The 22,969-nt window shown below is 61.7% G+C and overlaps 1 protein-coding gene across 3 annotated transcripts; it reads left to right on the plus strand.

Moving 5' to 3' along the window:
- The first annotated feature begins 390 nt into the window (after positions 1-390).
- Positions 391-21,003, plus strand: WNT11 (Wnt family member 11). 3 transcript variants are annotated; one of them, XM_014855835.3, is made up of 6 exons: positions 391-1,011; positions 4,740-4,900; positions 12,133-12,368; positions 13,852-14,129; positions 16,823-17,115; positions 20,210-21,003. In XM_014855835.3, exons 2-6 carry the CDS (start codon positions 4,818-4,820, stop codon positions 20,382-20,384), a joined length of 1,065 nt encoding a protein of 354 aa, XP_014711321.1. In that variant the 5' UTR covers positions 391-1,011; positions 4,740-4,817; the 3' UTR covers positions 20,385-21,003. The 3 variants fall into 3 exon arrangements, with proteins under 3 accessions (XP_014711321.1, XP_070346759.1, XP_070346758.1); XM_070490658.1 differs by having other exon boundaries at positions 586-1,119; XM_070490657.1 differs by lacking the exon at positions 391-1,011 and adding an exon at positions 2,571-2,850.
- The last annotated feature ends 1,966 nt before the right edge of the window (positions 21,004-22,969 follow it).

The raw sequence follows: 22,969 nt of genomic DNA on the forward strand, positions 1-22,969 counted from the left end.
CACTGGTCCCAGGGAAGTCACCCAGGCCGGGTCTACACCAGAGGAAGTACCTCTCCAGTCCCCTTTAGCTTCTGAAACCCACTCCTCCACTAAGGTGCACATCAGCCTCCCCAGCGGTCATCCCAGAGGCCGGGCCGCCAGTCTTCTTGGTGCCTAAGGTTTACGGTGTGCTTCGCAACGCGAAGCCCTCCCGCCTCCCTTCTCCGCAGAGACCTCAGGTGGTTGATCCCATTTCCAGAACTGGAACCGGAGGCCTGGAGAGATGACCCCGCGAAGGATGCATTGGGAGGCCCACGCAGTTCTCGGGACCCCCGACGCCTACAGTAACCAAGCCGCAAGACAGACACCTAGTGATGCCCGCCCTGGCTCCAGACTGAGGCCTAAGTGGGACTTCCCTCTGAGCCTCGGCTTCCTCCTCTGTCAAACCAGACGGTCGGGGCTCCTTGCCCCGCTTGCTGCAAGGTTCAGAAACCGGCCCTACCTGGACCCACGCGCCGCAGGCGCACAGAGGGCCCGCAGCGGGCACGCTTGTAGACGCCAGCTGTAGTTAGTAAGTCCCGCCTTCGTAACTCAACGGGGTGCGAAGTCCTCTGCCGCTGGCGCCGCGGTCCGTGGCATCTGCGGGGCCCCCGCCCCCGCCTCTCGCGCGCGGCCGGAGCCACCCGGTGGGGTTTCTGCGCGCTGACGTGGGCGGATCAAAGCGGCTGCCCGCGCCTTATAAAGCAGTCTGGGCGGCCCGCGCGGGAGACCGTGCCGGGCGAGGAGGAGAGCTCCAGCGAGCGGGCGAGGCAGGCCCGGAGCAGTCTGAGTCCGCGCCAGAGTCCCCGCGGGACCCCAGCCAGCCGCCGCTCCTCCGGATCCCGGGCGTCCTTCCCCGGCCGCTTCGCGAAGAGGGCGCTGTCCCCGCCTGCCCAGCCGGAGGGCGCTCGGGTCCTCCGGGGGCCGCGCTCGCCTCTCCCTGGCCGGCGGGGCAGCAGGCACGCAGGGCGCGCCCGGCGAGCGCTCCAGAAGGTGAGCAGCGGCCGCGGGCAGCGGGCGGGCGCTCAGCCGGGACCTGCTAGGGAGGGGGGCGCCCCAGTCCGAGGGAGACGGCGTGACCCCGTTGGACACCCACTCCCAGTAAGCAAACTGAGTCGGGCTGCGTACCTCTGCTCCGCTGCGCTCCGAGGAGCCTCCCTTACGGGGCGCAGCCGCGGGGCTGGGGGCGCGGGCTTTACGCAGATGAGTGATGGAGGTGCCTGTGCAGTTTCTCGCCCGCCGCGAGGCTTCACGGCCCTCTTCCCCCGATTCGACGCCCTCCCTCCCAGTCAGCCCGCAAATGAGGTCATGCCCGAGCCATCCCGGGGGTGGGCGACTTGGATCTTGCGGCAGAGGGTGTGTGTGGCGGGGCCGGAGAGGGTGGCAAAAGGCAGGGAACTACGGCGGCTCCTAGCAGATTGCGGGGTGGGGGCGGACGCCTTCTCGGAGACCGGCTCCCAGGAGCGGCGGGGGACGGGGTTGAACCGAGAGTTTGTTTACAGATCTGAGCTCCAGGCTGGGGGTTGGGGAGGAAGAGAGTCCTGTCCCCAGCCCGGAGGCACAGCTGAAGCCGCCCCGAGCATCTGGCTGAGCTCGCGCACCAGCCCCACACCTCCCACCTCCCGGCGCTCCCACCTCCGTGACCCTCACTGTGCCTAGGTGTTCAGGTCGGCCTCCAGAGGGGTAGTGGGAGGTGCCCGGAGTCCCCCCCACAAACCTGCCCTTCCCACTTCCAAATAACCCGTCTCGTGGGTAACCTGGCGCGTCGCCCGCAGCCGAGCAGACCCATCTCTCAGGACTCGCGGCGGGGTCAAAGCCAGGTTGCCGGCCCGACCTCGCTCCGCGTCGCAGGTAACCTTGAAGCGGTCGCTCGGCGTCACCCGCTCGCGGGGTCGGCTCTGCGAGCTGCGCAGCCGGAGGCTTCAGGCTGGGCCCGCGCCGACCTTCCGCGTGTCGTGGACACTCTGTTCCCGCGAGCCGTGCCCGCTGCCGGCCCAGCGCGGGCTCATCCGGGCAGGGGAGGCTCGGCGCGTCCCGGCCGGCTTGGCTGAGAGGGCCGGCCACCCCAGCATTGGGGTTTTCAGGGACATCCAGAGCCCAAGCCGGATAACCACCTGTTGGAGCGGGGCCGCGGCTCCTGCGCTCGCGGGTCACAGCCCGGGCGGCCCCTTCTCTCGCCCGCTACGAGCGGGTGGCTCGGACCTTATCCCCAGCGCGGGGAGGAAGGACCGCTTATCTCTCCAAAGACCGTGCGCTTTGACGCGGGCCCACTACGCCCCTGCCCCCGAGGGAGGCTCCGCGCTGGGCCTGAAGCGGGGGCTCGGGCAGCTCCCGGCTGGCCACGCCGCGTGGATGTCCTATAGAACCACCAGAACCGGGAGGGCACTTGCTCTACCCCTCATCCCATCCCCGGACGGGGACACCCGGGCCCGGGAAGAGGAGGGGACGTGCCCAGAGTCCCACCGCGGGGAGGCGGCTGCGGATCCCCCCTCGAACCCCGGCCTAGCGCCCCCTGGCGGGCCGGGGGCTCCGGGACGCGAGCGCGCCCTGACCCGCGGGGCGCAGGCTGAGGGTGACCCAGCGGCCCGCGCGGCTGTCCTGGACGCTCGGACACCGGACAGGAATAACCTGCCAGGACCCAGAGGCCCAGACCAGGCGCTGCCTTCCCCTGCGGCGTGCCGGGGCAGGGGCGGCGGCGGGGGAAGCCCAGGACCACCGGGGGCTGCTCGGACAGAGCCGGCAGTGGCTGGAGGCCTGGGTCCCAGCGCGCTGTGGGACCCGGGCGGCCCCTCCTCTCTCTGGGCCAGTTGGGCTGGACACGGATCCCCTGCTGTGAGTCCGCACTCTCTTCCCTCCGCGTGCAGCCCCTTCCCCCTCCCCAGCCAGGAATGCTGGGCGCCCTCGGAGTGGGGGGGGGGGGAGGGAGAGCCCACACTTTGGGAGGGAGTGGGGGCGAAGACAGCGACTGGAGTTTGGATCCCCTCCCCTCCCCCATATCCAGCCGGTATTTTTCTCCTTCTCAAGAGTGTGGTAAACTTTCAGGGCCAGTAAGACAAAGGGTTTGGATACAGGCTGGGGGTGGGGTGGGGTGGGGAGCGTGCTCGGTTACGCCGAGAACCCCGCCGGGACCCCTAGCCTTGACTCTGCAAGTTTGTAGCCAGTGCCTCTGTGTTAGGCGCCTAGCGGGAAATTCTTCGAGGGAGTAAAAATGTATAATTCAGGATTTTCTCCCTGCCGTCCTCTGGAAGGCTTCGGAGAACAGTGGGGTTACAAATCTGTGCGTGTGCTCAAGGCACACCCGTACGCTCACACGCACACAGGTACGCGCCATCGCGGACACCCGGGCAGGGGGAGCTCGGGGACCGCACGCTGCGGGGTGGCTGGGAAGATGTCCGGGGATGCGCGGCCGAGCCCAGCCCCTCGTTTTTATAGAAGGAGAAACTGAGGCTGGGGGTGCCGGAGGGCTTGCCCAAGTTCACACAGCCGGAGGGGAACGCCCCCTTCCCGCTCAGGCGCCCCCACTAAGGCGGGCGCCTCTTTTTTCCGACTCCCCAAACCCTTTAGAAAGGAATCCCTTTGTCTCCTCCTCCCCAGGGGAGAGGGGCTGGGGCTGCGCGTCTCCGGGCGAACGCCAGGTGTTGGTGAATTGGGGAGAAGCTGGGAAGGGAGTTAATGAGGTGAGAATGAAGAGGGAAAAAAGAAGAAAAAGAAAAAAGCCAGGGAAAGCGCCTCTGCTGCCTGCGGGCGGGCGGGGGAACGGCTGCTCCGCGGCCCCAGGGCGCCGCCTGGCGGCCGGAGGCGGCACCGCGCCAGCCCCGCGAGCTTCCCGGCTCAGCAGAGGCAGGGCTGCCCCGCCTCCGCCCCCGCCGGGGCACACCCGACCCTCCACAGGGGGGCCGCCAGAGAGGAGCTAGGAGACTCGGGACCCCCGACAGCCCTCACGGCGCAAAGACCTCTGCCGTCCTATTTCTCACCCTCCCCTTCCCCAGCGGAGAAACCGAGGCCCCGCGCGAGCCCTCTTTCCTTGTCTTCTCGCGGTCACCGGACCCCCGCGTGGACGTGGGAGGAGAAAACGGGCATGGACCCGCCGCTCACTGGCCGAACAACCCCATTTCATATCTCCGGGCCTCAGTTTTCTCATCTGTGTGATGGGTGCAGCGACAGTACCTATGTCACACGGGCACCCAGAGGAGCAAATGCCATAGTGTTAGGTGAACGTCTTTATAAAAGGTGAATTGTGTCCCCAGTTTACAGAGGGGGTAAACTGAGGCCCGGTGGGGAAGGAGAACTGCCAGGACCACAATAACTAAATTAATATTGCGGAGATGAGTGAGACCCCAGGACCGGGCCGGAATCGGCTCCTCCTCCGCCCCCGACCCCTGCGTCCTCTCCTTTCCGTCCCTCCAAGGTCTGGGGGTCCTTCTGGGCCTCTCCCTCTGCCCCGGTGTCTTTGCGCCGCTCTTGGGGCGTCTCTGGTCCCGGCGCCCCCTTCCCTTCCCTTCCCGGTCCCTGGCGGCGCGGCGCAAGGAGAGGCCGGCGGGGGCCGCCCTCGGTGGACACGCCCTCCGCCGCGCTCGGCGGCGCCTAATTCGAGCCAGACGCCGCCGCGTCCGGGCCGTGCGGGGCGGAAGGGCCCGACCCCTCCTTTGTAATTTGAATACAACGCCCCCTGCGGCGCCCGGCCCGGCCGCCTTAACACGCGCCCCGCTCTCCGACCGCAGGCGGCGTGCGCGCAGGACGCGCGGCGGGACAGCGGGCGGCGGCTGCTGCAGCGGGCGACCCGGCGCCGCCGCGCCACCATGAGGGCGCGGCCGCAGCTCTGCGAGGCGCTGCTCTTCGCCCTGGCTCTCCAGACCGGCGTGTGCTACGGCATCAAATGGCTGTAAGTAGGGACCCCGCGTCCACCCGGAGGGGCCCCGTGCGCGCGGTTGGGGGCGGCCGGGGGCGTTAAGGGGCGTCCTGAATCCAGCGATCGCGCCCGAACCCCGGGAGCAGAAGTCGGCTTGGGGGTCGTGGGCGAGTCACTCTTCTTAAGCCTCCTTTTCCTCCTCTGTAAAATATTGCCTTACCTCCCGGAGGGTTTCGAGGCAGGAGCGAGACAGGGCGTGGAGGGCGGCGGAATGGCCCGGTCCTCCCCCGCTGAGGGTTGCGCAAGACGTCCAGAGGGACAGATGCAAGAGGACAGCGTGGTCAAGGGGCCAGATCTAGAGGGTCGGCTCCCTGCACAGGGCGCCGCTTAATATTTTGTTTCCTTGCTAGTTGCCTGACTCTAGCTGGAGGTCCTCCAACAGGCCTGACCCCTCCACCTGGGTGACCTTGGGGAAGTGTCATTCGGCCTCTGGGACCCTCAGTGTCCTCTGTCAAAGGAGGATAAGAGTCTCTTCTTCACTCGGATCAGATGAGAAGGGGCTCACGAAAGACCCTCCTAAACTGTCAGACGCTGTGCGCATGTGAAGGGGCTTCCTTTAGACAGAAGTTATTCGTGGAGGGGTAGGTGGTGGGAGTCAGAGGCGCCCCTCCCCGCCGCTGAAGGGAGTGCCTGCGCTGTGCAGGGCTGTGGCGGTGCGGACGGGGAGGGGAGTCAAACCCAGCCCCTTCCTGGAGGAACTGCCCGCGGGTTGGAAGAGATAAGCCCAGGCCGTAAATAACTCCCGGTGTCCTAGGAGAGAGGGGCGGTGCCTGAGGGCCCGGAGGAGGCGAGACCACCTGGTGGGGACACGCGCTTGGGCCCGTTGGTGATTTCCAGGGGCGGTGCCCCCAGGCGGCCCCTGGGGCATCTCGGGGAATTGGGCGGTGGGAGTGGTGGGCAGGAGGGCACTTTGGTGGAGAGACTCCCTGAGAGGTGGGCAAGTCCAGGACTGGACATGGTCTGCAGTGGGGGGCCGGGCAGAGCCTTGCAGATAAGACAGCAGGGGACAGACTGTGGGGGCTGGGGCCGGCAGTGAGGAAGGTGGGGGATTCGCTGGAAGACACCGCGATAGTGGCTGGGCCGCCAGCAAACAGTCTGGAGGTCACCAGCCCTGCCCCTCCTGGGGCTGAGTTATCGATTAATTGGTGATTCCAGAGGAGAGCCCCATCTTCTTGCCTCCCTTGTTTGTAAGGGGAAGCCCGGCCCTGGGGCACCAGCTCTCCTCAGCTGTTCCTGAGGAGTCTGGTGAGAAACCAGACACCTTCCTTCCACCGCTGGTCCCTGTCCCTGTCCCAGCTCAGGGGGGAACCTCTGATCGGGGAGTCCATGCCCTCTTCGCCCCCCCACCGCCATTTTGCAGATAAGGAAACTGAGGACCAGAGAGGGCAGGGGTTTGCTAAAGAGCGCCAGGAGCGTCAGAGCCGAGAACGGGGCTTGCTCCTAAGCGCTGGGGGGACACTGCTGACGTTCGAGCCCTACGGGGGGAACGCTGAGGCTCTGAGAAGTGTGTGGCTTGCACAAGCCCCCAGCTGGCACGTGGCTGCGTAGGGCCTGGAACAGATGGCTCGCTCAGCCCAGCATGCGTGCCGTCCCCACTGCATGGCCCAGAAGAAGTGGGTACAGCTCAGTGTCTCCCTCACAGCAGCGCCTAGCCTCTTGGGAGAGACAGACCAGGAGAAAGTACGCAGTGGACTTTGGGCTGTGTCCTCGGAGAGGGAGCGTGGGAGCCCAGGGGAGGGGCAGTTAGTCCCACCTCTGGGAGGGGACCCTGGGCTGGGCTTTGAGGGATGGGTGGGATTTCAGTGGCCAAGGAGGAAATGCATGGCAGGAGGAACAGCAGGGCCGAAAGCATAGAGAGGAAAAGAGAAACCAGGGATTACAGGAGCCTCCTCGTAAATCCCCAGACACTGTTCCAAGAGCTATAGTCATTCCATTTGATAATTCCCCAAGGAAGCAGGTAATATTCTTATCACTACCATCTTACAAAGGAGGAAATGAAGGTACAGAGAGGTGAAGTAACTGGCTCAAGGTCACACAGCTAATTAATGGGGCAGAGCAGACGCCCAAGGAGCTGCTGGTGAGAGTGGCTGGGACAGGAGCAGCCTGGGTGGGGTGGAAGGGCCACTAGCCACGGTGTGCTGGGGAGGCTGGCCCACGGGGGCGTGCAGGCCGGGGATCAGGAGGCGGGAGGCAGCGGTGGGTGTGGGATCAGAACCCAGGCAGCTGGGCTCCATGAAGCCAGACTCCTTGATGGTGGTTAAACTCTTGCTGGAGCTGAAGATAAAGGGGGAAGCCAGAGAAGGAGTGGAGCTTAAGGATAACAACCATGTGTGTATGCGTGCGCGTGTGACTACGTGTACGTGCTGCGTGCCAGGCACTGTTCTAAGTGCTTTATGCCCTTGTTTCATTGAAATGTCCCGATCACCCTGTGAGGGGTTCTGCTGCCGCCCCCATTAAACAGAAGAGGAAGGGGTCCTCTGACTAAGAGGGTGTCACAGTGAGTAGGCCACAGGCAGGATTTGGGGTCAGGCTGTGCGGCTCTGTGGCCTATTGGTCACAGGGAGCCATGGGACTGTTGGCAACAGGGCACTCGGTGTACAGTGCGGATGGGAGGCTGGGGACTCATCCGGGAAGCTCAGCTGGCCTGGGTTGTCCCCTGGGGGTGAGGACGGGGAGCGCTGCCCTGGGCCTTGGAGAGTGAGCTGAAGACGAAAGGGGCATTTGACACAGAACTGAAACCAGATGTGGCCGAGAGACCCAGCATGCCACCTGTTGGGGACCTAGGGCACAGCTGGAGCTTCCTGGTGGGATGGGGGTGAGGGAGAGGGAGTCAGAGCCTGGCTGCCCGCGGAAGCTCCTGACCAGAAGTAGCCCGGGGGACCCCTCCCCTACCTCACCTCCCACCCAAGCCAGGTGCTGGGAGACGACCGTCAGACCGGAGAGTGTTGGGGACCCAGCTGGGCCACTCACCCCTTCTCTCGCTGCCTTGGGTCAGGGGAGGGCCCATAGAGGCCGCCCCAGCCTCTCCAGGCCTCCCAAGGAAGAACCCCAGGGCACTCCAGAAGGGACACGGCTGCTGCAGAGCAGGTAGAAGCAACACCAGAGGGAGCTGGGAGATCTGGGGCCCAGCCGGGTCACTGGCCTCGAGCCAGGTCACGGGCAGATCAACTGCGTCAGCCTCTCTGAGCCCCAGCCCCCTTGTCTCTAAAACGGAAGGGAAAGACCCCTCGCCTGGGACCCAGCTGTGTCTCAGCAGGTCCTACCCTTCTCTGCGCCTCATTGTCTCCACCTGCACAATGGGATGGGGAAGCTGAGGCCCAGTGAGGGGCAGTGACTTGCCCAAGGTTGCGTCTTGGGTGAGCCACTGAGCTGGCACTTGATGCCAAGTCTCTGCCCCCGAGCCAGTCCCAGGAGAGCCCCTCGCTCCCAAGAGAGAGACCTCGGCCACCCGAGCGGAACCTTGGCACAGGCCTCGCCTGTGAACTCTCTGTTCCCTCCTGTCCTCTCTCCCACCCCCTCCCCCGTGTCCTCACCCCCAGATAAACCAAAGTGTTTTCAATTAGGGGTCTGCTCAGCGAGGCAAGCCCGGAGATGTCCAGACGGGTAACTCCCCCACCCCGCCCTAATCCTTGATTACCTCCCTGAGGGGGACTTAGTTAGAAACGGTCATTACCACTAATTACCAGATGACCGCATCGCCCTCCTCGGAGTGGAATCCACTGCCTCCCGCCTGCGCGGCCCGTGGCCGCCCCACACGCCGCGGCTGGTGGCCCTCTGCCCGCCCGGCCTCCCCCGGCGCTCCCTGGGCCTCTGCCCACGGGGGGGCCTCCAGATTGCTTCCTGTTTGTCCTCCGCAGCCTGGACCATCGCAGCCTCCTCTGGGGGTGTCCTCACAGGGTTTCCCTCAGAGCACCTCCTTTCACCACTGGCTGGGGAGTTAGCTGATGCTTGGTGACATCAGCGATGGACACACGGAGCCCAGAGTGGCCCAGGGTCCCCAGCCAGTGCGACCCCAGGCACCAGGAGCACAGAGCAGCCCTCCCTGGGAGCCACAGCACCCAGCACTCAGGAATTTTCTAAACAGAGCTCCCCAGGAAGGGCTCAGCCACGTTGTCCCACTTCTTGGCTTGAGCAGGAGCCCAGGGAAGGGACTGAGACCTGAGTGTCTCATCCCGCAGGGTGGTGTCTGTGCATCTCCTGGAATCCCTCAGCCGTGAAACAGAAGTCAGCTCAGAGGGCAAGGAGGACAGGTGGGGGAGGTGAGGGCTGGTGGGCTCAGGACTGGCTGAGTGTGGACGGCCCCAGCCCAGCAGAGAGGGGGCCCGGGTCCAGCGGAGGACAACTCAGGAGGCAACAGAGCACCTGGGCCCTGGAGCACCTCGGTGTCCTCCTCCGTGCAAAAGGGGATGGCCCCCTGGCCCAGGCCACCCCTCTGGGTGTCGTGAGAATCAGGGTGCTGTGCCCATGGGGGGGCCACACGTATGCAGTGTTTACTGTGTGGAGGAGGGTACAGGGGCTGACAGCCGAGGGGATGGCACCTGCTCCCTGTGTGACACCTCACCCCGCACGGGCTGCAGGAATTCAGGCAGCAGGGTCCCCAGGTGTCCCGACGTACTCGGGCCTGCGTGGCTCAGAAGGCCAGGAGGGACCGGACAGTTCAGTTTAGGTCAAGAAGCCATGCCTGAGGTCTGCTCTACGCCCCGCCCTGTGCCTGACGCTGGCGATCAGGGACACCAAACATCTCCCTGCTCATGCTTTGGGGATGGGGATGGGCAGGGGTCGCAGCGAGGGGAGACTGCCCAGGACTCACTCCCACGATCTATTCAGACAGGCTGGGCTCTCTCACCCACGCACACCAGGCCGTGCCACGCCCTGGTCTGCTCCCCAGGCATCTGGGAAGACCTCTCTACTTGGAGCTGTCAGATGCGGGGGCACAGCTGAGAGGGAGCGACAGGAGGAAGTACCCTAACCTCTCAGTGCTTGATGTAGCGCAGAGGATCTCATTCAGCCCTGCAAGAGCCCTGGGGTCCTCATTTTGTAGTTGATGCTTAGAGAGGGGCAGCAGTTTGCCCAAGATTGCACAGCACACAGAGGGCAGAGCTTGGGCTAGAACCCAGGTCTTCTGACTCCCTCTGTTCACCCAGCAACAAGCAGGGGGATCCCAGTTATGAATGTTCCAAATACTTTACATACGTTATCTTACTGAAGACTTGGCGTCACTTTTTTTTTTTTTTTTTTGGTGAGGAAGACTGGCCCTGAGCTAACATCTGTTTGGCATCACCTTTTGAGGCAGAAATGATCATTTTGTTGTAACAAAAGAGGACTGTGAGGCCCAGAGACACTGGGTAACTTACCCAGGTCACATAGCTGGTGCCCAAAACCTGTGCCCTTCCCTGGGCCAGCCCATGAGCTGGAGCGGTTGATAGGTTTATGCAACCATTAATATTAAGGATCTTTGTCATGTTTGTTACCGAATGAGTCTGGGAAGAGCTGGTGCTGCATACGTAGTCCTTTCACCAGAAGACCGAGTTCATTTACTCACTTAGCTGCAGGAGCAGAGGAAGGCATTCCTGGCGTCAGGAAAAGCTGGGCAAGGGCACGGCAGGAGGGCAGTCAGAGAAGCTGGGAGGGAGCCCGGTGTGGCCGGATCTGAGGACACGGGGAGGACAAGGACAAGAGGCTGGAGAAGGCAGGGAGCCGGGTTTTGAGGGGTCTTGAATGTCAGGTGGCAGCCCCTGACCGTGACGGAGTGGGGAAGGCCATCCCGGCAGTAGTCGCAGTGGCTTCCCTCACTGAGCGCTGACCACGGCCATCAGCCGGGCAGAGCCGTGTCGCGTCCCGTCTGAGTTAGTCCCCAGGGAACACCTGGGGGCTGCTGGGAGAGGAGAGGCTAAGCGACTTGCTCTGGGTCGCGAGGGGAGTGACAGAGCTGGAGCCCCTGCTGTTCCCTTGTCACCAGGCCCCGGCCCCCGGGATCTCAGCCTCTCCAGGTCTAGGCGCAGACCTGGGCGAGGACTGCGTGGGTGCAGCGGGCGGGGCACACGGCGCTGGTGGCGGCACATGGGCCTCTGCCTAGTGCCAAGGCTGGCCAGCTCGGGGCAGGGCGGGTCTCTGTGGAGCCCTTGAAGGCGTGGGGTGTCTCTAGCCTGCACCTCAGAGAAGGCCGGGGGAGAAAGGCGGATCCAGCATGGACCCCTGGTCCTAGAGTCTTGGAATCCCAGAGCCAGGATTTGGGAAGCCCTTAGGTCCTGGGACATCACCAGGGTTCATGCAGCCTCCCTAGACCAGCGTTTCCCAAAGCCTGGGTGAGATCCGTGCTCCAAAAATGAAGGGCTTTGTGCCCAGCAGACTCCAGAGTTAAACAAAACCAAGGCTGTCGCTTTGCTGCAGGACTTCTCAGCGCCTTTAAAATGTAAATGTGCATCGTTACTTTCCCACAGGGGTTGTAATATATCATGTTCGTCAAATGTGCTTGACCAGGATCCCTTTTTCAGACTGTCTTGCTGGAACCCATTCTGGGAAACACAGTTTATAGGTACAGACACTGAGGCCCAGAGAGGGACAGTGATTTATGGAAGGTCATACAGCAAGTTAATGTCTAAATCAGATTTAACCCAAAACCGGGTGGCTCCTTAATCCTTTAATAGCAATCCCTTGCATGTATGTCGGACTTTATAGCCTAATAAATGAGTTTAATAATTAAGTAAAGCAATAATGGGAAGCTCCTGACTCATGTGTGTAGCGAGTGCTCAGTGAATAGTAGCTATTATTATAATAATGATTAGAAGAACCTAGCACTTAGCACAGTGTCTGGCACGTGTGAGTGCTCAGAGCTGAATGAATGTTGAGTAACGGGTACTAATTCTCAGCTGTGTGAGAACTAAATCAGGTAATGGATGTGAGGGCTTTGTGAGCTGTACACCCGTTTATTGTTGGTATAACTGTCATAAAGCTTAGGCAGGAGTGAGGTCGGGAGTCTATGGTATGAATGCGGGCCGGAGGCCCAGAGAGGGACGGTGATGTGCCCAAGGTAACACAGGGTGGGAGGGGGAGCCGTTGCTCTGCTGGGACAGCCCTCTGCCTGCTGGTGTCCTGGCCCCTCCAGCTGAGGCTCCAGGCCGCCACGGAGAGGCTGGGCCCCGGGGCGCGAGGACTGGCCCCTCACGCCCCGTCTTTCCTCCGCTGTGGCCTCGGGCGCCGTGCAGGGCGCTGTCCAAGACGCCGGCGGCGCTGGCGCTGAACCAGACGCAGCACTGCAAGCAGCTGGAGGGCCTGGTGTCGGCGCAGGTGCAGCTGTGCCGCAGCAACCTGGAGCTCATGCGCACCGTGGTGCACGCTGCCCGCGAGGCCACCAAGGCCTGCCGCAGGGCCTTCTCCGACATGCGCTGGAACTGCTCCTCCATAGAGCTGGCCCCCAACTACCTGCTTGACCTGGAGAGAGGTAGGGAGCCAGCGGGGCCGCGGGGCCGCGTGCGGGCGCGGACGGCTGGATCCGGGCATAAATAGAGGTGTGTTTAGATAGGTGGGTGAGTTTGTGGGTGGATGGGTGTGTGACAGGCGGGTGAGTGAAGAGATGGTGATGGATGGAGACTCAGAAGGACGCGGGTGTGGGTGGACGGGTGGATGAATTAGGCGTAGGTGTGGGCAGTCAGGCACGAACTGATGAGTGAACAAACATACAGTGAATGAGTAACCGGTGCGGGGGGCCTGAGGGACAGGACACATGCACGTACAGCCTGAGCGTGAATGAAGGCATGGATGAGGTCAGGGAGGCCCTTGGGAGGGGGTGTGGAACCAGACTGCGGCAGCGTGCACTCTCGGGACAGGCAGCCGTGCCACAGGTAATTCTAGACCCAGCTGACTGAAGTTGCCGTGAGACGCACCAAGGGATGTAGGGGCTGGAGAACATCTGTGGGGGAGACTTCCTGGAGGCGGTGGCTTCTGGGGTGGCTTTGGGGGTCCCCTGTACGATAGAGAGACTGTCGATGGGCAGGAAGGGCCCACTAGACCTGACCTCTCCCCTGCACGGCACCGGCTAATGTCTGTGCAGCACTTGACCATGCTGCTTTCCTTCCCGGGTTATCTGACCACAGAGTACGCCTGCGAGGTAGGTATGGTCCTCCCCGTTCTGCAGTTAAGGAAACTGAGGCTTGAGAACGGGAGGTGACTTGCTTGGACCCAAGGGCTGGACACCCCACAGCCGGGGCACGTGGGGCTCTGCGGGGATTTCCCGAGGCTGCTGCAACGAAGTACCGTGAGCCGGGGCCTCAAACGACAAAAGTGGCTTGTCTCACCGTTCCAGGGGCTGGAAGTCGAAATCAAGGGGTCAGCGGGGCCTGCTCCCTCCGTGTGTCTCTGTATCCAGAATCCCCTTTTCCTGTAAGGACACCAGTCGTGGGATTAGGGCCCACCCGGGTGCAGTATGGCTCATCTTAGCTCAGTTACACTTGCAAAGACCCTATTTCTCAATGAGGTCACATTCACAGGTCCCAGGGGTCAGGACTTGACTGTATCTTTTTGGGGGATGCATTTCAAGCCACAGCAGGCTCTTGGCACGCTGGTCTTGCCCATCAGGTCGTGAGTTCTTGCCCAGCTCAGAGCCTGGGCCTTCAATGCTCTAAAGCAGCCCTCACACTGCTCGGAGGGCCGGCAGCTGGAGGGGTGGGGACTGTGAGTGTGCATGAGGGAGGGTGTGCCTGTGGCTGTGCGAGTGTGTGTGCAAGTCAGCTGGTGTATTCGTGGGAGGACGAGGGGCACAGATTCATGGCCCTCTCGTGCTGTCGTCCGCCTGCACCTCCCTGGCTGCAGCCCGTTCTGCCTGACCTCATGGGTGGGTGGGGGCCCAGGAGGAGGCCCTCAGGCTGGGGTGGGGTCCTATCCCTGGGTCGCCCAGCCAGCTGACCCTGCACCTCCCCACCCCACAGGGACCCGGGAGTCTGCCTTCGTGTATGCGCTGTCTGCGGCTGCCATCAGCCACGCCATCGCCCGGGCCTGCACCACCGGCGACCTGCCCGGCTGCTCCTGCGGCCCCGTCCCAGGTGAGCCACCCGGGCCCGGGAACCGCTGGGGAGGATGTGCGGACAACCTCAGCTACGGGCTCCTCATGGGGGCCAAGTTTTCCGATGCTCCTATGAAGGTGAAAAAAACAGGATCCCAAGCCAATAAACTGATGCGTCTACACAACAGTGAAGTGGGGAGACAGGTAACCACCCCCCCCGAGATGGTTGTGCTTGTGCCCATTGGCAGAAAAGGGCCACCTGGCGTGCCCTGGTGGAGGGGGTGGTGGGGGGACGGGCCCTGACCCACCCACACCGATGTGCTCCCGGCTTCCCCAGCTCTTCCCTGTCCAGCTTCTTGGGGCCTGCCTGGCTGTCCTCCTCCAGGGGGTCCACCGGGATTTGGGTTGCAGAACGTTGACTGAGCAGAAGGAGGACTGAGCTAGGAGTCAGGAGCTCCGAGTCCTACCTTGGCTCTGGCACTCAACTTGCTGTGTGACACTGGGCAAGTCACTACCTCTCTGGCCTCATTTGTTCCATCTATAGAATGGGGTGGCTCGGTGCTCTCTAGTGCCCGTCGGCCGTGTTCCTCAGGCTCCTCCTCTGGGGCTCCGGGCTGAGGCTGAGTCAGGTGGAGGCATGGACAGGGCTGTGGGCAGCAGCCCAGCCTAAGGAGCCGTCTCCCTCGCTCTAACAGGGACCCTCTCCCAGGCCCAAAACCCACCCCACCCTCCAAAACACAGCTTCCCCTTGACCTCTGCGCTTAGCGATGTTTCATTAATTCTTCACCTCATTCCACAGGAGGTTGGGTGAGCGGATGCGTGAGTGAATGAATGGACTGTTTTATTTTTTGAAAATTAAAAAAACCCAACTTTATACCGATCTGTGTGCCAGACACTGTGGTGGGTGCTTGGTTGGTCTCCTCTCCTGTGGTCCACAGAACAACCCTGGAGGAGGCAGTTTTCCCTCCTTGCAGGTGGGGAATGGGGTCGCAGCATCTCTCGACCTCTACCCCACAGCCCCGTTAGGCCCGTTAGAGTCACCAAGGGAGACAGAAAGAGCTTGGGTGGCTCGGCCAAGGACATGCGGCATGATGGAGCCCAGGGCCATGGGACTCTGTGTCCTCGCCTGGTCTCCCTTGTGTAAGGATTCTAGGATGTGCCGGCCATCTTTGGACAGTTGGGGAAACTGAGGCCAATTCACCCTGTGCCTCTGTAGCCGAGCCTGGCCAGGGACCCAGGACTCCTGCCTCCCAATGCTGCCGGCCTGCCCCCCATCCTTGAAATGCAGCAGGAGCCCTTCCCATCCCCCCAAGCACCCAGCCCACTCCCCTGCACGGCCAGGCGTGGGTCTCCAGCGCAACAGCCAGCGCCTCCCACAGTGCAGTCCACTGGGTCCTCAGCCTCGGGGGCACACTGGGCTGTCCCTGGGCCCTGCTGCCACGGACCTGGCCTCCCTGGGGCCGTCTGCAGACCACGCCATCCCCTTCCCCAGCCGCAGGCCTCTGAGGGTGAATGTCATCATCACAGCTACAATGTGTCAGAGCTGACACACCTGGGCCTCAGGGAGCTCTGGGCCCTCCCTCCGAGTGTGCCTCTCCTTGCCACTCAAAATGCCCCTGGGAGGCGGAACGGGCCCTGCGGGGGCTGCACTTCATTCCTGTGCTCCCCACAGGCCTTGCTGAGCCAATTCCACACTTTAGACCCAGACGGACTCCCTCACCCCCCACTTCCTGGCACTGGGGGAGGGGGGAGCCCTGGGCCCTTGACCAGCTCCCTGACTGATCACTGAGGGATTTGAGGCAAGTCCCTGCCTCTCTGTGCCTCGGTTTTCCCATCTTTCTGATGCAGGGGGGTAGGCCCAGGAGATCCATTAATACTTGCAGCTGTTGGCAGGAGGCAGGCAGGAGGGCTGGCCCAGGTGGAGGGCTCTGAATCCTGTGTGCAAAGAAGCGGGGATTAAAACGCAGAACTGAAAGACCCCTGGATACCCATGGGGAAACTGAGGCCCAGGGAAGTTGGTGGGAAGAATCTCTTCCGAAGCCAGGATTAGAGTCTCCCCAAGCGCCGGAGCCCAAGCTTCCCCTCCACCAGAATTATTACTTAGACTGATGTTTCAAGACCTGTGTTGGCTTAACTTTGATAGTCCACAAAACCCTTCCCCACACGTCCTCTCACTGAATCCTTACAACAGCTCTGCGAGGTGGCACTTACTGCCGCTCTGGAGGGCAGACAGAGGTGCTGAGAGGTAAAGTGGCTTGCTCAGGGTCACCAGGCAGTGGTGGGAAAGGCCAGCCAGGCCAGGGACCAGCCCCCGTGCAGTCTCCTCCTGCCCCTTCCCCGGCCCCCCCATTCCTCCCTCCCTCCCTTCTCCTCTTTTTTCCCTCTTTTTCCAGCAAGCATTTTGTGAGCCCCGTTTTTGTGTGAGAGAAAAAGGATGGAACAATTAAAAGCCATGGCTTTTGGCATCACCCTTGGACCTGGGCTCAAAGCCCAGCTCCAAGATTTTCTAGCTGTGCAGCCTTGGGCATGAGACAGCCTCTCTGAGCCTTCATTTCCTCTTCTTGCAGTGGGGGAAGTAATGATACCCCGTGTGGGGATGTCTCGATGATTAAGCCATATGTGTTAGAGCACTTGGTATACAGTAGGTGTATAAGCGGCATCCTTTACCCCTACAAATGTCACTCTCTTCCTGCCCCTCCCAGCTGCCCCCCAGGTCAGAGGAGGAGCTGAGGACCTACAACGCCCACCCAGCTTTAGAGTAAAAAGCCCCATCACTTGAGGCCCGGGCAGACAATGACTCCCCAAGAGCACCCGGCCCGCAGTGGGTGGGGGCATGGAGCAGGGCAGGCTGGGGAGGGGGCGCTGGCCGCCCAGCCCGACGCCCTCCCTGTCTGCAGGCTCTGCGCGCCTCTCTGGAAATGAAGTGTAAGTGCCACGGGGTATCCGGCTCCTGCTCCATCCGCACCTGCTGGAAGGGGCTGCAGGAGCTACGGGATGTGGCCGCAGACCTCAAGACCCGCTACCTGTCGGCCACCAAGGTCGTGCACCGACCCATGGGCACCCGCAAGCACCTGGTGCCCAAGGACCTGGATATCCGGCCCGTGAAGGACTCGGAGCTGGTCTATCTGCAGAGCTCCCCTGACTTCTGCATGAAGAACGAGAAGGTGGGCTCCCACGGGACACAGGACAGGTAAGGGCCGGCCGCCCCCCAGGCCCCCGACAGGAAGGGGTCAGCTATTCTGCGTGTGCCCCACCCCAGCTCAGGGCCAGGTGCACAGTCAGGCCTCTGTGGGCATCTGGGGAATGGAGTCCCTGCCCAGTGGAGGGAGGCGGCCCCAGGAATGCCAAGTGGAGGTGCCAGGGTCCCAGGGTCCCCCGCAGAGCTTCTGGGAGTGGCTGTTGGACACTTCGCCCAGGCAGGCGTCCCTCGGGGGTAGAGGCTGGTGGGAGGCCCCGCCCCACCTTCTTCCTAGTGGGGAGACAGATGGGAAGAGGCAGTGGCTATACTGGGAGACGGGGGTTAGGAGCGAGGCTGCCCGACGTAAACTAGATCCTCGGTAAATGTCTGTCAAATGAATTAGTGAAGGATAAGTGTCACAATCTGCTCACTGGACAAATGAGGAAGTGAGACACGAGGGGCGGTGGGGGCAGTGGCCAGCCTACCGCCACCCGGGAGGTCTGCACAGGGTGGAGGCAGAACCAGGGCAGCTGCCATCCAGAGGGGCAGCAGGAGAGCGAGGTCTGCCTGCATTCGTAGGGGAAGTGTTCCCATGTCCCCAGACATGCGTGCACCCACCGGGCCCCAGCGCTCTCCCCCTGGTCCCCAGTTTCAGAGCCAGGGCTGGGGTCCCTACCTCTGGCCCCATCACTGCTGCTGCAGTCGGCTCAGGACAGGAGAGGGAGTGAGCCAGTGGTGACTGCAGACCTACTGTGTGCTGGGCAGGGCTGGTGAGGATGCAGGGGAGCAGCATTTCCCAGAGGTGGTTCTGTAAGGAGTCAGTCCTGCGATGCTCTATCAGAACCAGTTCTGCAATCAGATACGTTTGGGAAATTCTCTTTGGCGATCCGCGAGGCACAAGAGCACATGACGGCTGGGAGGAATGCGCAGGAAAGGGGCTGTGGCAGGCGGCGTTTCCCAGAGGTGTTGGGCTGTGGAACTCTTCTATTAAGGAGCCCCTAATGGCATTCCACAAAACTCGCGTTCTGCGGGGTTAAAAGAATATTGAACCAGAGCGAGGGTGTCTGAGAACGTGTCTGGCACATAGTTGGTGCCTGGCCAGCCTTTGCTTCCTCCGCAGCCCACGTTCCTGTCTCCAGGAGAGGGGGGCTGCTGTGGGGGCCCCGTCCTCACAGGCCAGGGCAGCAGGCTCTGTGAAGACGCCCCAGCTCCCATCTGGAGGCCAGATTGAGGGGGTCGGGTGGAGTGAAGATGGAACCAGGTCGGGCCAGGGAGACGGGAAGGAGGGAGAGGCTGGGCTGAGGCAGCCAGGGGGCTGTGAGGAGGGTGGGGAAGCCTGTCGAGGACCCCAGATCTCCCTGGATCTGTGGGGGGCTGTGTGTGTGTCAGGGAAGGACGGTCCCCGCTGACGTCACAGCTCCCTGGCTCTGGGACCTGGAGCAGAGCCCTTGCTTCCCTGGGGCTCAGTCCCATCCTCATGCAGTGGTGATGGTACCACACACCTTGGAGGGGGATGGGAGGTTGGAGGCCAGGTTTTCAGACATCGTGTGTCAGGGATCCAGAATAAAAATGGAACTGGCCTCCTTCCCACCACCGTTTCCTGGAGGAATGTCCAGAGACCTTCAGGATAAGGCTGAGGGGGACTCATGGTGTAGAGTGACTAAACAAAGCCCAGAAAGGTTAAGTGACTTGCCTTCAGTCACACAGCCAGTAGGCAGCAGAGCTGGGGTTTGAACCCAGGTCTGTGTGGCTCTGGGGATGTGTTCTTCCTGCTGTTTCCTCCTGCCCGGAGCTGCTCGCAGCCTCCACGTGCAGGTCCTGTCACCTCCCGGCTCTCCCTCCAGGTGCTCCCCTCCTTCCGGCCCCACGGCCCTTTCCAGCTCAGCCCTCGGCCTCTCTTACTCGGCGGCTGTCCAGCCTCCGTGCCTCCAGCCCTACCATCCGTCTGTTCTCTCACCGCTGTTCTGTTAGGTCAGGGCAGGCTGTCTTTTCTCTGCCCCCAGTGCCCTTTCCCCTCCTCTGCATCTTAGATTCCTGCTTGTCTTCCTGAAATGGCCCGCATGGCCCCTCCTCCTCCAGGAAGCCTTCCGAAACGCTCACAGGAGTTCTCACCCCGTGGGACCTTGTACAGGCCTCCACTCCATTCTGTGCCTTAGTCTCCCCATCAGGAAATAGGAGTGTTGGATTTGGTCATCTCTAGGGCTCGCCCGTGTCGGACATCCTGGGATTCCTCGGCCACATGGCTGTGGGGACCGAGCTGCATCCCATGACAACATCCCTGTCTAGCCAGAGCCCAGCCAGAGGAGCTGCCAACCTGCACAGATGTGTCCTTTCTAGACAGTAGAACCAGTGGCAGCAGTAGGATATCTGGGTCTTATAGGGACCTCTGTGTCGTCTTCTCCCACAGGAGTGATGCAGGAGGAAAGGCAGCCCCTGGCGGCCTGGGTTCTCTTCCCTTTAAGGGAGGCCGAGCTCGCACTGGACTTGGTCTCTGGGCCCTGAGCTTAAGCGCTGCTTGTCCACAGGCTCCCGTGAGACCCTGAGCAGACCTCTGCCCTTCCCTGAGCCCGCTTCCATCTGTAAAATGGGCGTAATCATTTCACCGAGGGCCCTGCCCACCTCAGATAAGATAAAATCCTGGAGGGAGGCGCCTGGCCTGTGGGGGCAGAGGGGTGACCCTCTGTCATCGCACTGAGTGCCGGCCGCTCGCTCTGCCTCACAGGCAACGCCATCTGTCCATTTTGGAATTCACCCTGGGATTCTGAAAGTAAAAACCGCCTTTACATTTGTTACAATATAACTGGGGTTAGATATGAAGATGGGACTATAAGAGTGGTTTGAGGCTCCGTGGAGTATTTACAAGTAGAAGAAATAGAACAAAAGACCTCTTCAAGAAAACAGAACACCCCATCATTTTGACACATGCCTATGAGAAATACCAGGATGAGAGAGGTTCCCTCCGGGCAGTAGGGTATTTAAAATTCCCCAAAGACCGGACGCCTCCCGAGGGGGCTGAGTGCAGCCGTGGGGGAGGGTGGGGAGCTGCCGGGCTGGGCAGGGGCTGGGGTGGCCCAGTGCTCACTGACCTCCCCCCCAACCCCTGCAGGCAATGCAACAAGACGTCCCACGGCAGTGACAGCTGCGACCTCATGTGCTGTGGCCGTGGCTACAACCCCTACACGGACCGTGTGGTCGAGCGGTGCCACTGCAAGTACCACTGGTGCTGCTACGTCACCTGTCGCCGGTGTGAGCGCACCGTGGAGCGTTACGTGTGCAAGTGAGGCCGCTGCCCCAGGCTCCAGCGGGGCCTAGAGACGCCCGCCCGTGGGGCTTTGCTTGTGAATTCCAGATGCCGGGTGCGGGAGGTGCCGTGTGGCTTGCCTCCACTTGGAAGCCACCAGGAAGAGAGGCCTGGCCACCCTGGAAGGAGGGCCGAGACATCAAAGGACACCGACAAGATTAAAAATAACCTGGCAGCCTGAGGCCCTGCAGGGCCCATTTGCAGCCTCCAGGCTGGTCTACGGAGCCGAGGACATGGGTTTGGCAAAACTAGTATGGACCCGACCTTTCACGGCCAGAGACACCAGCCCCTGGGGAAAGGGGTCTGCCTGCTCTCCTCGGAACGGCCCTCGAGACCCCAGCCCACCCCAGGCTCCGAGCCTGCGGGACCCACCATGTGGAACCACTAGCTTGGGTTGTAAATGGTTTTTTGTTTTGTTTTTTTCTTTCTCTGGGATGTGGGAGCTACAGAAATATTTATAAAACATAGCTTTGTCTTTGGGGTGGCTCGCCTCAATTCCTCTTTATATATTTTATATATATAAATATATATATAATGATCTATATTTTAAACAAGCTTTTTAAAAACAGCTGTATGAAATAAATGCTGAGCGAAGCACGGCCTGCCCCTGCAGTTTCTGCCCTCCTCGAGTGAACTCGGAAGACCCCGGGGCTGGGTTCCGGGGCAGGCAGCTTACCATTGATGTCCCTGGCCCCCCGCTTCCCCGCCTGACTCTGGCCCCAGTCTCCCTGTAAGACCTCTTGGTCAAGGGCGAGGACAGACGTCTTGAAACATAAACCCAGCTGGCAGATTCTTTGTTCCTCGGGGACACACATGCAGGCGCGCATAGCCCAGCGGTGTCGTCAGACCCCCTAAGCCAGCTCCGAGAGGAAACCTGGCCCGGGAGCTGGGGACGAGGACCTCAGGGAGGAGGTGGCAGACCCAGGCTCCGCCAGCCCTGGCGTGTTTTCTGGGTGACTGTGGGGGAGGCTTTTCCCCTCCCTGAGCCTCAGTTTCCCCATGTGTAAAGCAGGCGGTAGAGATTGAGGTTGGCTGTTAGAGGCTGCAGCCTCTTGCCTGGAGCTGGCTGGCTGCAGGGGGCTGGGGAGACGGGCTGGGTTCCCGTTGGGGTTTGGAGGCGGAGCCATCAGGCTTTCTTCTCTTTCTGGAGGCGGGATGAGGGCAAGGAGGAACAGAAAGTGCTGGAAGCACTGAGGCCGGGCGGTGGGGCGGCTGGGGTTCAGACGGGACACTTCGGGGTTGTGATGGTGACCCGGCCCCAAGTGGAAGTACTGAGCAGATGGGCGATAGTCGAGTGTGAAGTTCCAGGGAGAGGCTGGGGCTGAGATGCACATTTAGGCACTGTCACTAAGGGGCGGGACAGAAAAGCACAGGGGACCGAGGCCTGACCTCCACAGGGAGATGAAGAGGAAAAGAGGCAGAGGCTGAGAAGTCACAGCCAGGGGATGGGGGAAACTGGGCCCCCAGCTACTGCCACGTGTAGACAGGGTCTCGAGGGGGCAGGCTCTCAGTGGGCACAGCACTGTCCCTCTCTGAGCTTTGGCTTCCTTTCCTGGCACGTGAATGGCCCTGAGGAGCAAGTGAAGGGTATCCTCGGCCCCCCACCCCCGAAAGTGGAAGCAGTTATCAATATTCGTCACCTGTATCTTGCTCTGGCTGTGGGGTGACCACACCAGACCGAGGATGAAGAGAATGTTGTAAACTGAACTTCTGTGTGTGGGGGAGGAGATATGAATGTGGAGGGAGGGCGTTCCCCTGCCCAGAGCCAGCTAGGACACTACCCAGAGGGTCTGGGTGGTATGGCACGGACACACCCTGAGGCTGGACCGATGGCAGGGCGGGAAGCGGGAGGGCTATGTGGCTAGGACGTCCTCTGAGTCCTTGCCTGAAAGCTTGCAGCACAGTGGCCAGAATCACAGAATCACAGGCTGGAAGGAACCTCAAGATAAGTCTTCTGGTCTCTCAATCTGTTTAGCCGAAGAGGAAATTCCAAGATGGGACGGGCCTTTCCTGTGGTCGCAGAGTTGATAAGGGGCTGGAGTCTGGTGGTGGGGTTGTGGGGCATCCCTGGGCAGGAGTCCTGCCAGCGTCTCTGCAGAAAATTCAGTCTCCATCAAACAAGCCCCTGGAGTGTGCTCTCTCCCAGGCCCAGGGCTGCCCCTACTCCACAGCCTTCATTGGCTCCCATGGCCCACAAAACCAATCCCAGATTCTCTGGCCTGGCACACAAGGCCCCTCCCCCAGGGCCAGGTGACTCTTCCAGCCGCATCGCCGGGAACTCTGCAGGCCTCCTTCTGCTCCTCCGCACATGGATACTGAAACCTGACTGCCGGACCTGCCTCTGGGCGTCTGCTGTTCTCTGCAGGCCTGGAATGTCATTTTCCCTGTTGTTCCCCCTCAGCCTTCACAGCCATCTCCACGGAGCCTTTCCTAGTGCCCTGGGTGGAAGGGATCTCCCCCTCCGTGGGCTCCCTACCACCCTTTGAACCTTTAAGGCAGCCGTCGCACTCATGCTCCCAGTGTCCAGCCACTGCCTGCTCTTCCTTCAAGGCCCAGCTGAATGGC

This window comes from Equus asinus, chromosome 20, assembly GCF_041296235.1.
Source record: "Equus asinus isolate D_3611 breed Donkey chromosome 20, EquAss-T2T_v2, whole genome shotgun sequence".
Lineage (NCBI taxonomy): Eukaryota > Metazoa > Chordata > Mammalia > Perissodactyla > Equidae > Equus > Equus asinus.